Source organism: Ursus americanus, chromosome 20 (genome assembly GCF_024610735.1).
Source record: "Ursus americanus isolate L20-20 chromosome 20, mUrsAme1.1.p, whole genome shotgun sequence".
NCBI classification, from domain to species: Eukaryota; Metazoa; Chordata; class Mammalia; order Carnivora; family Ursidae; genus Ursus; species Ursus americanus.
In genome coordinates, this window is record NC_142146.1 from 13,523,400 (window position 1) to 13,541,991 (window position 18,592).

At 34.0% G+C, this 18,592-nt stretch overlaps 1 protein-coding gene across 1 annotated transcript in view; it reads right to left on the reverse strand.

Annotated features, from left to right (window-relative positions):
• Positions 1–18,592, reverse strand: part of STT3B (STT3 oligosaccharyltransferase complex catalytic subunit B) — a 103,367-nt gene that overhangs the window by 39,729 nt on the left and 45,046 nt on the right. Inside the window, exon 3 of the mRNA XM_045776385.2 lies at positions 16,287–16,574. Within this exon, the coding sequence (XP_045632341.1) occupies positions 16,287–16,574 (288 nt within the window). The remainder of the gene's footprint in view (positions 1–16,286; positions 16,575–18,592) is intronic.

An 18,592-nucleotide genomic window follows, 5' to 3' on the forward strand; every position in this document is an offset into this window, starting at 1 on the left:
GGGGAGGAGGAAGGCCAACAGATGGTAGGTTTGGATAGAGGTTTTTTAAACTCAGTCTTTGACATGTTAATATTAAAACTCCTGAATTAGAATTCTTCAACAATGGAACTAGAAATCAAGAGAAAAAAAAGCCTGGGAAATTCCCAAATATTAGGACACTAAACAATACACTTCTAAAGAACCCATGGGTCAAAGAAGAAATTAAGAATTAGAAAAATATTTTAACTACATGACGAGAACACAACATACTGAAATATACAGAGTATAGCTAAGGCAACAATGAAAGTATAATTTAAATTTCATATTAGAAAAACAGAAATAGCTAAAATAACTTAGGCTTCAACCTCAAGAAGCTATAAAGGAGCAAACTAAATACAAAGTAGAATAATAAAAGTCAAGAATTCAATGAAATAGAAAGCAAATACAGAGAGAAATAAATGAAACCAGTAGTTGAATAAACTTTAACTAGACTAATCAATAAAAAAGATACAAATGACCAATACTAGGAATAAGAGAGGTAACATCATTATAGACTGTATAGAAATTCAAAGAATTATAAAGGAGTATGATGAATAATTTGTGCCAACAAATCAGATCGTATACATGAAATGAAAAATTTCAAAAAACAAATACTTTAACAAATTACTCATAAAGAAACAAAATCAGAACAGAACTATGTCAATAAAAATTGAATTAGTAATTAAAAATCTTCCCAGGTTCAGATGGCTTCACTGGTGAAAAGTATCAACAGTTAAGGAAGACACAATACCAATCCTATAAAGATTCTTTCAGAAAACAGAGAAGGAAACACTTCCCTAACTTATTTTAAGAGCCCAGTATAACTCTGATATCAAAACCAGACAGGGGTGCCTGAGTAGCTCAGTCAGTTAAGCATCTGCTTTGGCTCAGGTCATGATCCCGGAGTCATGGGATCAAGCCCCTGGGATTGAACCCCCACATCAGGCTCCCTGCTCAGCAGGGAGTCTCTTCTGCCCCACCCCCTGCTTATACTCTTGTGTGTGCATGCATGCGCGCTAAGTAAATAAAATCTTCACCAAAAAAAAAAAACCCCCAAAAACCAAAGCCAGATAAAGACATTACAAGAAAACTACATACTAATATCCCTCATGGAGATAGAAGAAAAAATTCTTAACAAAATATAAACAACACAAAACCAAAAATATAAAAAAAAGGATTATGTGTCATGAACAAGTGCAATTGATTCCATGAATTCAAGGTTGTTTTAACATGTGGAAAAAAAAAATTAACTCAGTGGTTCCCAACTGAGGAACAGGGAGAAAGTACTCCTGGAGTCTAGTGTGTGGAGGTAAAGGATGCGCTAAACACTCTACAACAAAAGAAATAACTGCCTGTCCCCAAATGTCAATAGTACTGAAGGAGAGAAACCTTAAATTAATGTAATTAAGAACAAAACCATATGATCATCCCAATAGACACAAAAAAGCTACTAACAAAATCTAACACCCATTCATGATAAAAATTCTAAAACTGAAAATATAAGAAAACAGCCTTAAGCTATGAAAGGACATCTATAAAAAACAACTAACATCATACTTAATGGTGAAAGCTTGAACGCTTTCCCTTTAAAATGAGGAAGGAAAGGATAAAAAAAATTCTCAATGCTTCTACTGAACACTGTGTTAGATGTTCCAACAAGTATAATGAGGCAAGAAAAAAAATTTTAATTTCTGCTCTTAGAAAGATATTGTTAAAAAAATAAAAGGACAAGCTACAGACTGGGAGCAAATGTTTACAAAACATACATCTGATAGAGAACTTGTTTCCAAAATATATAAAGAACTTTTACAACTCAATAGTAAGAAAACAACCCAACCAAAATATAAGCAAAAGGTCTGAAGAGACATTTCACCAAAGAATCAGAATGCGAAATAAGCACCTGAAAAGATGCTCGACTGTCACTCACTGGAGAAAAACAAATTAAAACCATGAGATACCACTACATATCTACTAGAATGGCTGAAATTTAAAAACCTGAACATATAACATGCTGGTAAAAGCAGAGTAAATGCAATACCTCATACTTCAGTGGAGGGAATGAAAAATAACACAGCCACTCTGGAAAACTGTTTGGCAGCTGTTTTATATTACAAACCAGCACCCCCACACACCTAGGCATCTGTCTAAAAGGAATATTAATATATGCCCATATGCAGAACTGTATGCAAATATTTATAATTACTTTATTCATGAATGTCAAAAATTGGGAAACAAAATACTCAATAGTATATCCATAAAGTATACCCATACTACTCAGCAATAAAAAGCAACAAACTATGAAAACATGCAACGACATGGATGACTCTCAAAAGTCTTATGCTAAGTCAAGTAAGCCATACATAAAGGGTCACCCCTTACTATATGTTTCTACAACATGGCATTATGGAAAACAAACTCCCAAAAATATGTAGACAGAAATCAGATCTGCGGTTCCAAGAAATATGGGTTAAGGAGAGGATTGATTACAAAGGCAGAGGAGAAAACCTTAAAAAAAAAAAAGTTCTATAGGAGGCAACTACATGTACTGTTCCCAGTACTATTTTATTTTATGTGCATCAGCTATTGTTGCTGAGTGGTTAACACAAAGGTAAAAACAAACATGTACTCATCAATTTCTGTGTTCCTATAATGTTCTACACACTAACTAATTTAAACCATATAAGGTAGGTACTATTATTACTTCTATTTTATAGTTGGTGTAATAGACATGGGGATAGTTTTAACAACTCCTAGTGATAAGAACTGAAATTCAGGAAAGAGGAAACCAGACCATGGCAGTTTGGCTCCAAAGACTCTACTCTTAAGCACTTGATCCTGACAAAAAAAAAAGTTAGAAACTATAGAACGTGAATCTAAAAGCATATTCAAAAATGTCTGGAAATGGTGCTTTGAAAACAGTACTTTATTTAAAAAATTTTAAAAACATAACTTGTAAAAGATGTTAAACAGTTTAAAAATAAACACACCAGATGAGGAATTAGTACACAGCTTATATTTACATTTTAGAGATTACATATAAAATGTTTTCAACTTCATAATGTCATTTGGCTACAAAAAACTTTTCAGAGTAGTCAGAGCTGTTATTATTTTTACTTTCAATTGGTAAAGATCAAATTTGAAATAAATGTAATTATCTAATGCAACTCTGTAGCTAAAACATTTTTTCTATTTCATTTATAAGAAACCTGAATGAGATTAAAGTGTCAAACACCTTGCCACAAGTCAGAAAATGAATTTTTATGCCAGAACTCCAAACCAACTCATTTCAAATATTGGAGCTGTTTCTACTTTAAACCTAATTTATTTTAAATATTTTGCTTTAAAAAACAGAACAAAGGAAAAACTCACAAAATAATCTTTTAGTCCTTACTGAGTATGCTTTATCATTCTGTCACGCTATCATTCTTAAAAGCAATAGGATACTCAAAATTTCCCCTACTAGCTCAACTTCATTTAACTCTGTATAATCAACATATCAAATAGCACCAGTTCTACAAAATATCTGCTGAATTAATAATAAAAAAAATTATGTCACTTAAAAAAGAATGCTGTAATGGAGAACTTGATGCAAAATTCATATGGAAATATAAAGAACCCTAAATGTCCAAACAAAAATTATTGGTGTATAAAAGCTAGCATTATTTTAACTTTGATTTGTAACTCCAAATTTAGTTTTCTACATACTTTAAGAGACTAATACGATTAAAAGAATTATTAGTTTGTTTTTGCACACACAGTTTGTGACATCAACAACCAAAAGCGGTAGGAACAGAGTTGTAAGATTTTTTTATATACTACTGAAGATGAGCTAGTATAAACTGAAATAAGAGTATTATAATATTAGAATGCTAAATGTAACCTCCATGGTAACCACAAAGAAAGCAGCAATATATACCAAAAGGAAATGAGAAAGGCATTTAAACAAATTTAACACACACACACACACACACACACACACACACACACACACAAATCAACTCAACACAAAAGACAGTAATAAAGGAAATGGACTGAAAAAGCTACTAGGCATATAGAAAATAAATAGCAAAAGGACAGAAATAAGATCTTTCTTATCAGGAATCACTTTAAATATAACTGGTTTAAGTCAAACTCTCCAATCAAAAGATAAAGACTGGCAGAATGGATAAAAACACATGGTCCAATTATATGCTCTCTACCAGGCACTCATTTTAGATCTAAAGACATAAATATATTCAAAGTTAAAGGATAGAAAAAGATATTCCACACAAACAGTAACTAAAAGATAACATGGTAACTATACTAATGACCAGACACAACAACTTTAAATCAAAAAAGGTTGCAAGACAAAAATATTAATAAAACATTCAATACTCCAAGTATAACAATTACAACATTTAGACACTTAATGACAGACCATCAAAATATATGAAGCAAAAACTGACAGAAATTAAGAGAGAAACAGTTCTATAATAGCTGGAGACTTCAATATACCTACTCTCAATAATTGGTAGAACTAGACATAATAAATAAAGAAACAGAGGACTTCACACAATAGACCAACTAGACCCAATAATATCAGGATACACATTCTTCTCAAGTGCACATATGTTAGGCTACGAATTAATTGTAAAGAGACAGATATCATAGAAAGTATATTCTCTGACCACAATGGGATGAAATTTGAAATCAGTAACATAAGTGAAATTAGAAAACACCTATTTCTGGAAATTAACCAATGGATGAAAGAAGGAATAATAGAGAAATTTAAAAATACTTAAAGAGGAATGAAAACAAAAACACAAGACACCAAAACTTACGGGATGCTACAAAGCACTGCTAAGGGAAAAATTTATACCTATAAGCATAAACATTAAAAAACATATCTCAAATTAACAACCTAACTGTAAAATTTAAGGAAGAGAACAAACTAAAATCAAAACCAAAAATACTTGAGGAAATGATATAATAAGCAAACTAGAGAATAAAAAAAATAATTAAATCAGGACACATGGGTGGCTCAGTTAAACTTCTGCCTTCATGTCAGATCATGATCCCAGGGTCCTGGGATAGAGTCCCACTTTGGGCTCATTGCTCAGTGGGGAGCCTACCTCTCCCTCTACTTACTGCTCCCCCTCCTTGTGTGCTCTCTCTCTCTCTCTGACAAATAAATAAACATTTAAAAAAAATAAAATTAATGAAACCAAAAAGTAGTTCTTTGAAAGTATCAACAAAATTGATAAATCTTTAGCTAGGTGGACTAAGAAAAAAAAGAAAGTCAAATCACTAAATCAGAAATGAAAATGGAAACATTACTAATTCTGTAGAAATTAAAAGGATTATAAGAGAGTGTTATGAGTAGCTGTACTCCAACAAAGTGGATAACCTAGATGAAATGGGACAAATTCCTATAAATATAAAACCTACCAATACTAAATCACGCAGAAATAGACAATCTGAATAGACCAGTAACTAATAAAGAGATTGGATTGGTAATCAAAAATCTTTCAACACGGAAAAGCGTGGGACCTGATGGCTTCACTGGTAAATTCTATAAATCATTAAAAGAACTTGACTTATTTCACTTAGCATAATACTCTCTAGTTCCATCCATGTCATTGCAAATGGTAATATTTCATTTTTTGATGGCTGCATAATATTCCATGGTTTATATATGAGTCACATCTTCTTTATCCATTCATCTGTCAATGGTCCTCTGGGCTCTTTCCATAGTTTGGCTGTTGTGGACACTGCTGCTATAAACATTGGGGTGCCCCTTTGGATCACTATATTTGATCTTTGGGGTAAATACCTAGCAGTGCAATTGCTGGGATGAAAAAAAAAAAAATCCTCAAAGTTTTCTAAAAACAACTGAAGAGGATGAAAGCATTCCTAATTCATTCTATCAAGCCCTGGTAACAAAGCCAGATGAAAACACTAAAAGAAAACCTACTGACCAGTTAGCACCTATGAACACTGATGTAAAAACCCTCAATGGAATACTAAAAACCAAATCAGCAGCATGTTATAAGGAGAGAAATGAAAACAGCCAAGAGAAAGAAAAAGGGTCATAAACAAAGTGATACAGAAGACACTTAGAAAATCCAAGAGAAACAGTGAAAACAAACTGATATTTAAAACTATAATAAAAAATAACTTCTCAGAGGGGCACCTGGTTGGCGCAGTTAGTTAAGCGTCTGCGTTCAGCTGTGGTCATGATCCCAGGGTCCTGGGAAGGAGCCCCTACAATGCAGGGAGCCTGCTTCTCCCTCTCCCTGCTCCTGCTTGATCTCTCTCAAATAAATAAAATCTTGAAACAAAAACAACAGCAACAAAACAACTTCTCAGAAATAATATCAATCTACATACTGAAATCTACATTACCAGAAAGGTCAGCTTTTGGACACATCTAGAAAATTTATTACTTGACTGATAATAGAAAAAAAAATCTATTACTTCAGGAATAGAAACCACATTTCTTCTTTTTTCCCCCAAGAAGATTTGTTATTTTAAAGTTTATTTATTTAATTATTTGAGGGGGAGAGAGAGCATGCACAAGTTGGGCAGGGGATAGAGGGAGAGGGAGAAGCAGACTCCCTACTGAGCAGGGAGCCCAATGAGGGGCTCAATCCCAAGATCCGGAGATCATGACCTGAGCCAAAGGCAGACAGCTTAACTGACTGAGCCACCCAGGCACCCCCATTTTTTTTATTAAACAATAAAATTAGGTTCTGGACAGTAGGAAGCAAAATAAAGTGAGGGTGGTACAATTTCAAGAAATTCAAGCAAAGACTATATGGCCTAGAACTTTATATCCAGTCCAACTGCCAAGTATGAGGCTATAGAAAAACAGGTTTAAACATGCAAGGACTTGAGGAATATTGTACTTTGAGACCTTTCTAAGGAGTCTACTAGAGGAATACCTTGGTCTAACTGAGAAATATATATAAAAAATATTTTAAGGGGCACCTGGGTGGCTCAGTCTGTTGAGCAACTGACGCCTGGTTTTGGTTCAGGTCATGATCTCATGGATGGTGGGACTGGGCCACGTCAGGCTCTGCGGTCAATGGGCAATCTGCTTGACGAGTCTCTCCCTCTGCCCCTCCCCCCACATGCTCATGTGCATGCATGCTCTAAAATAAATAAATCTTTAAAAATGTATTTTAAAATATTAATATACAAAATATGTATTAATATATATTATATACTTAATAACATTATGTCAATATACAACATATAATATAAAAGCCATATATGAAAAACCCACAGCAAACATATTCAACGGTGAAAGATTGAAGTTTTTCCTGTAAAATCAGGAATAAGACAAGGCCCACTTTTGCAACTTCTACTCAACATAACACAGTTGGCCCTTGAACATTGCAGGGGGTTAGAGGCACTGATCCCCGCACAGCTACAAATCTGCATATAACTTTTGACCCTCAAAAACTTAACTACTAATAGTCTACTGTAGACTGGAACCTTACCCCTAACATAATCAGCTGACTGACACATATTTTGTATGTTACATGTATTTTACAATGTATTCTTACAATAAAGTAAGCCAAGGAAAATATTTTAAAAATCATAAGGAAAATACATTCATATACTGTACTGTATTTCTTGAAAAAAATCCACTTAAGTGGATCCGCACAGTTCAAGCTTGTGTTGTTCAAGGGTCAACTGTACTTAAAGTTCTAGTCAGAACAATCAGGCAAGAAAAAGAAAAGAGCAATTAGGCAAGAAAAAGAAAAGGCATCCAAATTAGAAAGAAGTACAATGATTCCTATTTGCAGATAATATGATTTTATATGTAGAAAACCCTAGATTCCACACACACACAAAAACTGTCAGACCTGATAAGTGAATTCAGCTAAGCAGCAGGATACAAAGTCAATATACAAATACCAGTTATATTTCTATACCAACAATGAACAATCTGAAAAAGAAATATCTGAAAAAATTCAATTTCAATAGTATCAAAAAGAATAAAATACTTATGAATTAACTAATGAGGTAAAAGACTTTTAACAATGAAAACTCTAAAACACTGCTGTAAAAAATTAAAGATATAAATGGAAACATCCCATGCTCATTCATGAACTGAAAGACAGTATTAAGAGGATACTACTACTTAAAGTGATCTACAAAGTCAATGTAATCTGATTCAAAATCCCAATGATGTTTTTTGCAGAAGAAAAAACCTATTCTAAAATTCAGACAGCATCTCAAAAGACCCCTAATAACCAAAAGTATCTTGAAAAAGTTTAAGCTAGAGAAAACACACTTCCTGATTTTCAACCAGGGTGCCAAGACCATTCATGGGGAAAGGACAATCTTCAATAAATGGTGCTGGGAAAGCTGGACATCTGTGCAAAATAATGAAGTTGAACCCCTACCTAACACCATATACAAGATTAACTCAAAACGATCTAAATGTAAGACCTAAAACTCTTAGAAGAAAACACAGGGCATAAAGCCTCACATTAAATTTAGCAATGATTTCTCAGATAAGATACCAAAGAAAAAGCAGCAAAAGAAAAGACAAATTGGACTTCATGAAAAATTAAAAATTGTCAAAAGACAATAATAAAAAAGGCAACTCAGGAAATGGAACAAAATATTCAGAAGTCATGTATCTTATAATGGATTCATATTGAGGATATATACAGAACTCCTAAAACCGATCAACAACAACAAAAACCTGATACAAAAATGGGCAAAGGACTTGAATAAACATTTCTCCAGATATACAAATGGACTTTTAGCCACAAGCAAAGATGCTCAACATCATTAGGTACCAGGAAAGTGGAAACCAAAACTATGATGTCATACCATCTCACAGCCATTAAGATAGCTACTATCAAAAAAAAAAAAAAAAAGAAGAAAAAGAAAAAGAAAAAGAAAAGGAAAAGAAAAGAAAAGAAAAAAGAAAAGAAAAGAAAAAAGAAAAGAAAAGAAAAGAAAATGTGTTGGCAAGGATGTGGAAAAACTGAACCCTTGTGTACTGCTGATAGGAATGTAAATCGGTACAGTGGCTATGGAAAACAGAGTGGTAGTTCTTCAAAAAATGGAAAACAGAACTATCATATGATCTGGCATTTCACTTGTGGGTATATACCACAAAGAACTGCGAACAATATCTCACAGAGATCTGTACACCTATATTCATAGCAACATTATTCACAAAAGTTAAAATACAAAAACAACCCATGTGTCCATCAACAGATGAATAGATAAACAAAATGTGCTATATAAACAGAATGGAATGTTATTCAGCCTTAAAAAGGAAGGAAATATGCTTATAACATGTATGAACTCTGAGGACATTATATTATGCTATGTGAAATAAGCCAGTGACAAAAAGACAATAACTGTATGATTCCACTTACATGAGATACTCAGGGTAATCAAAATCACAGAGACCAAAAGTAGAACAGTGGTTATCCAGGGACAGGGGAGAGAAGAATGGGAGTTACTGTTTAATGGATATAGCTTTGAGTTTCATACGGTGAAAAGTTATTGAGATGGACAGTAGTGATGGTAATGTATTTAATGTACTTACAAATAGTTAAATTTTATGTGTATTTTACCATAATAAAAACAAACCATGAGATATGACCTCATAGCAATAGGTGATATATTAAAAACACACACAGAAAAAAATAAGTATTGGCAAGGATTTAAAGAAATTAAAACCTTCCTAAGTTGTTGGTAGGAATGTAGAATGGTGCAACCACTGTGGGAAACAGTCTTGAGGTTTCTCAAAAAGTTTACACGCAGTTACCATATGAACCAACAATTCCACTCTTAGATATATACTAAAGAGAAATGAAAACATACATCCACACAAAAACTTGTACACAATGTTGTTAGCAGCATTATTCTTAATAATCAATATGTAAAAACAACTCAAATATCCCATCAACTGATGGGCTCAACAAAATGTAGTATACCTATAAAATGGATCATTCAGCCATTATTATTATAATTATTATTGATACATGTCAACAACATGAATGATAATGCTAAGTGAATGGAAGCCATAGGTAAAAGGTCACATATTTTATGTGGGTTTTACTTATATGAAAAATCCAGAATAGGTTAAGTCTATAGAGGCAGAAATTAAATTAATGGAGGCATGGGGAATTGGGAAAATACAGGGTTTCTTCAGGGGGTGATGAAATGTTCTGTAAACAAGTAGAAGATACATAAAACACTAACTTACACACTTTAAAATGGTTGAAATAATGAATTTTTTGTTATATGGATTTTGTCTCAATTTTCAAAAAATTTTTAAAATATTGAAAGGTAATTAAGATACCAGTTAAGGCATTCCTGCAATGGTTCAGACTCATGGTATGTTCAAAATAAAAAAAAACAAAAAACAAAACCCTAAGAAATACAAGGGGCACATGGGTGGCACAATCACCTGAGCAACCAACTCTTGATTTGGGCTCAAGTCATGATCTCAGGGTCAGTCGTGAGGTCGAGCCCCATGTCAGGCTCTGCACTGGGTGTGGAGTCTGCTTAAGATTCTCTCGCCCCGGGGCGCCTGGGTAGAGCAATCCTTAAGCATCTGCCTTCGGCTCAGGGCGTGATCCCGGCATTCCAGGGATCGAGTCCCACATCGGGCTCCTCCGCTAGGAGCCTGCTTCTTCCTCTCCCACTCCCCTGCTGTGTTCCCTCTCTCGCTGGCTGTCTCTCTGTCACATAAATAAATAAAATCTTAAAAAAAAAAAAAAAGATTCTCTCTCCCTCTCCCTGCCCCTCCCTGCTTCTGCTTGTATATGCTCTCTCTCTAAAATAAAAATTTAAAAAAAACCCAAAAAACTATATAGACAAAGCACTTTTGTGTTTCTTAAAGGCATAAAAAAATTAGATAAGTGATGAAATGCAAATGGTCATAATATCTGGGTGATGGTTTTTGTCCATTATTTTTCTGTTTCCAAATTTCTAACAAATAGGATATATTATTTTATTTATTTTAAAGATTAATTTATTTGAGAGAGAGAGAGAAATAGGGAGGGTACACGGGGAGGGGAGGGGCGGAGAGGATTCTTGAGCAGACTCCACAGTGAGTATGGAGCCCAATGCAGGGCTTGATCCCACATCACCAACATCACAACCTAGGCTGAAAACAAGAGTCAGATGCGTAACCCACTGTGCTACCCAGGCACCCCAGGATATATTATTTTTTTAATTACGAAATGTTTCAAATATATAGACGAGTAAAGAATAGCCATACAGACTTCTAAATGAGAAACTTATTTGCTTCAGATGATTTTATTAAAAATTTTAACAACATAGTTGAACTTCCCTTAAAACTCCTTCCTCAAAATCACTCACTCATACTATACTGAGAATAACCACTACCATGAAATTGGTGTACATGATGGATATATATGCTATATTTTTATACACAACATATGGTATGATTTGTACCGTTTAAAATTTAAATAAAGATATCATACTGTACATACTGCACCTCAACTTATTTTTCCACTTGGCATTATAAAGATCTATCAACATTCGGACATACTTTTAAAATTTTTAAAATTATATGGTAAAAGGCCTCAAACAGATGTTCCAAATTTTGTTTTTTCCTCATATGCGCAAAATAAAGACTATGTTTTTAAACGTTTGTGGATGAATACAGCAGCATTAGCAGCATCCTACTGCCTGTCATACTCATCTCCATGGGTGTTTTCTTCTGAAACTCAAAATCAAGCAACCATCTACACTGTTGACTAAAACGTTCTCCTCCGAAATTTCTTGCCAAAGTAAAAATTTCCAAGAGCTAAGTAATTTTAAAAGATGTAATTCTTAAAGAGAAAAATAATGCTTCCAATCACCTAGATACCTAAAAATATACTTAACATATAAAATAAGTATTCACATGTAAAAATTTGGGCAATTTTCAACACTGAGAAAGTATAAGCATAGGCTACAGGTAAAATAACAAACAAATGCAAGCTTTATGTTGAAGCCAGTACTAAGTAACATCCTTTTCCATGTTAAAAAGAACATTAAGTTCAGATAACTTGGCAACATACTTCTGGTTTCCGGTTCCAAATGTAAGGAACCATTTTCTCCTAACAAAAAGTAAAAAGCCGAACAGACTGTAGAAGTCAACAGCTCTTCCTGGATTTGTGAGGAAATGACAGAGGACAAATTGCTGCCCTCAAGATTAGAGACACACATGCAAGCGGAGTCACACCAGTGGGAACTGATAGGGGAAACAGTGGGAGACACAGAACACAGGAAAACCTAAATTGTTTGAGGAACGGCTGGAAGCTCACTTGAATAATTCAGTGTGGAAACTTAAAATGTCCGGGGTGAACACAGTCATACAAAGGCCCTCACAATTCTGTGAGATTTACCTCCAAGATCTGCACCAGGTTCTTACAGTAAATGTAAGAAACAAATCCCCTTGTTTCCAGCACAAGGAAGGGAAAAGGAACCATTTTGAAATATGCTTGAGCATTCTGTTCTTAACAAGGCCTGTCCTTGGAGAAACTTATGTGGGGGAGGGGAAATATCTAACTCCAGTCAACCCTGTCTACTTAAGCAAGGCAGGGGGGAGGAGGGCAACACACTTAAAAAATTTACAATCCTGCTTACGAAAAGACTCAGACCTAGTCATACAACTGCAGAATGCTTTCCCTCTCCACACACCTTAACTCCACATTACTAAAGGCTTATTTACCACAATTCCTTCTATCTAGTACATCAGGAGAAGAAAGAGAGAAAGAATAGAGTATTTGAAACAATAATGACAGAGAATTTCCCCAAACTAATGTCAGACACCAAACTACAGATCCAGGAAACTCAAGCACTAAGGAATAAATGCCAAAAAATCCAACTACCCTGTACTAGGCATATCTCTGTCAAACTACAGAAAATTAAAAACAAAAATCCTGAAAAAAGCCAGAAGACACCTTACCTAGAGAAGAACAAAGAATTATACGACATCTACTCAGAAACCAAGCAAGCAAGCAAGAATAGAACAGAATCAGATATTTAAAGTACTGAGAGGGAAAAACACCAACCCAGAATTCTGTACCCTGTGAAATTATCCTGCAAAATTTAAGGAGAAATAAGGACTTTTCCAGACAAACAAAAATTGAGAGAATTTGTTGACAGTAGACCTACCCTGCAATACACATTAAAAGTTCTTTAGTTAGAAGAAAAATAACATAGATCAGAAACTGAGATCTACATAAAGAAAGGAAAAGCACTGAAGATGGGATAAGTTAAAATAAAAACTACTTCAGGGTGCCTGGGTGGCTCAGTTGGTTATGAGTCTGCCTTAGTGATCTCAGGACCCTGGGACTGAGCCCCTCACCTGGCTCCCTCCTCAGTGGGGAGAGTCTGCTTTTCCTTCTCCCTCTGCCCCCCCCCCCACTCATGCTCTTTCTCTCTCTCAAATAAAATCTTAAAAAAAAAAATAACTATTTCTTATTCTTAATTTCTAACACACAAGTTTTTTGAAAATAATACTAACTATGTATTCTATTATGTATGCTAGTGAGTATACCTTACATATATGACTATATATGCATGAAATTAATGACAGTAATGATACAGGGAACGAGGGAAGAATTAGGATTATTTTGTTATTATAAAGTACTCACACTACTTGTGAAGTAGTACAGTGTTCTTTGAAAGGCAACTTGGAATAGTTGTAAACGTATGCTGCAAACTCTATGACAACCACTAAAACAGTCAAAAACAAAACAAAAACTGATACGCTAAGAAAATGGTATCTTATAAAATGTTCACTTAAAGCCATAAAAGGCAGAAAAAGAGTGAAGGGCAAAAAAAGAAACAAAGAGCAGGGTAACAAATAGAAAACAGTAAGACATATAGTATAAATATTAATCCAACTATATCAATAATCACTGTGAATGTCAATAGTCTAAATGCATCCATTAAAAAAACAAACTGACAGGGTGGATCAAAAAACAACACCAAAATATATCACCTGCAAGAAACCTAGTTTAAATATAAAGATACATATAGATTAAAAACAAAGAGATGGCAAAAAAATGTACCATGCTAACACTAATCGAAAGAAAGCAAGAGTAGCTATATTAATTTCAGATCAGACTTCAAAGCGGGTAAACTTATCAGGGATAAGAAAAGGCATTACTTAATGATAAAGGGATTAATTCTCCAAGAAGACATAACAACCCTTAAAGTCAATGCACCTAACAACAGAGAATCGAACAGAGGAAAAAACTGATAGAAATACAAAGAGAAATGGATGAATCCACTATCATAACTGGAGACTTCAAAACCTCTCTCTCTCAGAAACGGACAGAAGCAGCAGCTAGATAATCAGTAAGGATGTAGGTGAACTCAAAATCACCAATAAACTAGTATCCTGGATCTACAAACTACTTCATCCACAACCAGGGAAATACATATTCTTCTCAAGGCCACATGGAAGATGCACTAAGATAAACCACATTCTGGGCCATCTTCACAAATACATCTTCACAAATTTAAAGAATAGAAGTCACATAATGTACATTCTTAGCCCACAAAGGAATCAAACCCAAAAATCAGTAACAGAAAGATAACTAAAAAACTGGGATTAAACAATATATGTCTAAGTAACACACGGGTCAAAGCTTAACTTCCAAGAAAAAATAAAAAACATTAACTAAATAAAAATAAAAACACAACTTATTAAAATTTGTGGGATACAGAAACAGCAGTGCTTATAGGGAAATTTATAGCACTAAATGCATATATTAAAAAAGAAAGACCTAAATCAGTAACCTAAGTTTCTACCTTACAAAACTAGAAAAAAAAGAGGAGAATTTAAATCCAAAGGAAGTAGAAGGAAAAAAAATTACAACAGAAATCAATAAACCTGAAAACAATAAAGATCAATGAAACCAAAAACTGTTCTTTGAAAGATCACCAAAATTGATAAGCCTCTATTCAAAGAAAAAAAAGAGGCCATAAATTACTATTAGAAATGAAAGAAGTGGTGTCACTACAAATCCCACGGACAGTTTATTAAAAGGATAATAAAGGAATACCAGGAACAACCATATGCCCACAAATTTGAAAACCTAAATGAAATGGACTAATTCCCTGAAAGACAAAATCTGCCAAAACTCACCCAAAGGAGACAATCTAAATAAACCTGTATCTATTACAGAAATTCGTCCTGTAATTAATAATAACCTTCCAAAATAGAAAGCACCAGGCAAGGTGGGTTCACTGGTGAATTCTCCCAAACATTTAAGGAAGAAATTATACCAATTCTTTACAATCTTTCAGAAAATAGAAGTGAAGGGAATACTTTCCTAATTCAGTCTATGAGACCAGTATTATCCTAATATCAAAACCAAGCAAAGACATTACAAGAAAACTACAGACCAATATGTATTATGAACATAGACGTAAAAATCCTCAATAAAATAATAGCAAATCAAACCTAGCAATGTATTATAAGAATTATATGCCATGACCAAGTGAGATTTATCTCTGATATGAAAAGCTAGTTCAACATTTGAAAATTAATGTATCACATCAAAAAAAGGGGAAAATTACCAAGAGATACAGAAAAAACATTTGACACAATCCAGCCATTCAAGATAAAAGCTATCAGCAAGCTAATAATAGAGTGGAACTTTTTCAAGTTGATAAATACCTACCAAAAATCTATAGCTAACATCCTACTTAATGTTGAGAAGCTCAAAGCTTTCCCACTAAGATCAAGAACAAGGCAAGGATGTCCCCTCTCACCATTCCTTTTGAACATCGTAGTAGAAGTACTAACTACTGCAAAAAGACAAATAGATTGGGAAGAAATAACTTGGCAACAGCAAAATAATGCTAGTTTTGCAAAAGAATTCAAAATCCCAAGCCATTAAATCACATTTCAACTTTCCTAAGTTATTTCTGACCGCTTTCCCCACTCAAAAAGAAACAAACAAAACCACTAGATAGCTTTTTGATAGCTCTTTTTTGGAGCTATGACATATAAAGTAAGGATATATTATCATCATCTGTAAAACAGGCTAACAGGATTGTTGTAAATGATCATATACATATGGGGGCTGGGGGAGGGAGAGCGTGCACAGGAGCAGTACATGACATTTTAAAATGTTATTCATTATTAAGTTTACTATGAACAGTACTAGATCCTTGTGTAGAACTATAACTGATAAAGGACCGATGTGTACAACCTACAGCATTTCCACACAAAATTCATGAGGATTAAATGGAAGCAAAACATTGTTACTTACCCACAAGTAGTATGTGAACTGAAGTGCAAAAATAGCAATGCCTTCATTATCAAAGGAGCCAGCTACTGACCGAGAAATGTAACCTGGTACAATAGCAATAAAACAAGCAGCTAAAAGTCCTGCTCCTTGGTTCCAAAGTTCTCTTGTAAGCAGGAAAGTAGATATAGATGTAAGGCCGCTAAAAGTCGGTGCAAGGAACACACATACATCTCTTATATGAACTGTTATGTTCAACGTATTTAAAATCCAATGGATAAGGCCAGCTGTTATCATCAACCCTGGGTAAACCTAGGAAGATAAAAATGGAAATTTTAATTACATATAAAATAAAGTAGCTCAAAACACTAACATAAGTTCTTTTCTTTATTATTACACACTGTTTATAGTAAGTTTGAGAATAAGGTCTCAAAACAGTTTGCCTTCTTCACTACACTCCTACACTACAAAATTAAACATTCTTTTATATTGGATACAAAGGAAAAGCTCATATATGGAGCAACAGATACTTAAATAAAAGAAGATCAGACAGAATGAACCATTATAAATGAAAACGTTCAGAAATGGAAAACTGTAGTCAACTTTATTAATTCTACTATTTTTTCCACTATAAAACAGGGTTCTAGTCTAATTTACTCTAAAGTGTAGGGTTTTAACATGTTCCAACTTTGCCCACACTTTTATGTGTATAAGAGAATGAAAAAAAAGAAGATAAGAAAAGTTATGTGCAATATTATGTAAGTATCATCCCTCCTTTCAAAGCCAAGATTTGGAATGTAAACAACTCTAGCTAGGGACATTCAAAGAAATATTTGGGGCTCTTGGAAGGTTGAACATTTTTACACCACTTAAGGTATTTAAGGATGGAAGAAAATAATAATAAACTAGAAGAGGCCAGTTAATAGTTATACTCCTTACCCTCATCCTAAAAGGAAGATGAAACATTAGGAGGATTCAGAGAAAAATAAGTAGGACATTATTTTTGAGCTATTCACAGGTGATTAAAATGTGTAATTACATTTCCATCCTTATCTAAATCCTAAAAGGTTCTTTCCTTTCTCCAACAGAGAAACTACCAAAAAAAGTTATAAATTTTCTTTCCTAGCTATATTATTTAAAACTGCAAACTCCCTACGGTCTTTACCCCTTTCCCTTGCTTCTTCTTCATACTTATCACCATTTCACATACTTTTTATGTTACTTACTTTATTTATTGTCTATTAACTTAACACCCTCACAAGAACATAAGCTCTGGAAAAGCAGGAAAATTTTCCTCAGCACCCAGAACAATGACGGGCACAAAATGGACACACAATACCTGCTGAGTTGCATGGAAGGAGAATGGAATTAAAGAAGGGTGTAAAGTGTGGCAATCATCACAATTCTTAAAAATTAAAATTTTGTTCCTTTTCACATAAATAACCAGGTTCCAGTGTATGATTTTGACAGTCATATTAAAAAAAAAAAATGAAAACAAATCCAAAAAGACCTCTAACAATCGTCAATACACCCCATGATAATATGGCAGACTAAGCTGACACACAAAATATAGCCAAAACACATACAAGCATAGGATCAAAGGACCTTAAAAATGAAACAAACAAAAAAATCTGCCCAACAACAACAAAACATATTTAAGCTCAAAAGAAAGAGGACTTTCCAGAAATAAAGAGGAATTCAAAGTAGATACTGATGCCAAGGGAGCCCAAAAGAGAAAAAAACCATTCCAGGCCGGATACACAGCTTAGGGACTGGAGGATGGTAGGGTTATTACTCAATACAGGAATCAGAGAAAAGGCCTAATTCCCAGCACAAATCCAGGGCCTGTTCAAGGAATTAGACAAATTATACCCATCAATCAAGGGAAGCAGTAAGGAACTTTATGCCTTACTTCCAAAGCTTTGAATAGAAACAAAATGAAAAATACTCATTCAATACATTTGTGAATATGGGTTCCACATTTATAACAACTTCAGGTGTGAGAAACTTCAAACTTCAAGAAATAACTTCTGAAAACTGTCCTAGAACCAGTGAAACCCCTATGGGCTCTAGTGAAAGCAAATGAGAAAGATTATTATAGAAATGGTTCTAAATACTAGGACACCAGGAGTCTCAGAAAACACACCTGCAGCAAGGACGAATTCAAAATAAAAAGTTATAAACACACCCAGAAACAAACTATAGTCATCAAATATTACAATAAGGTACGTAACAGGATTAGCACGATGAAGTGCAGATAATCGCCTTCTACCACAACTCTTACCACTCAATACCTTCCTAATCTGCCCTGGAGACCATGACTCCTCTCT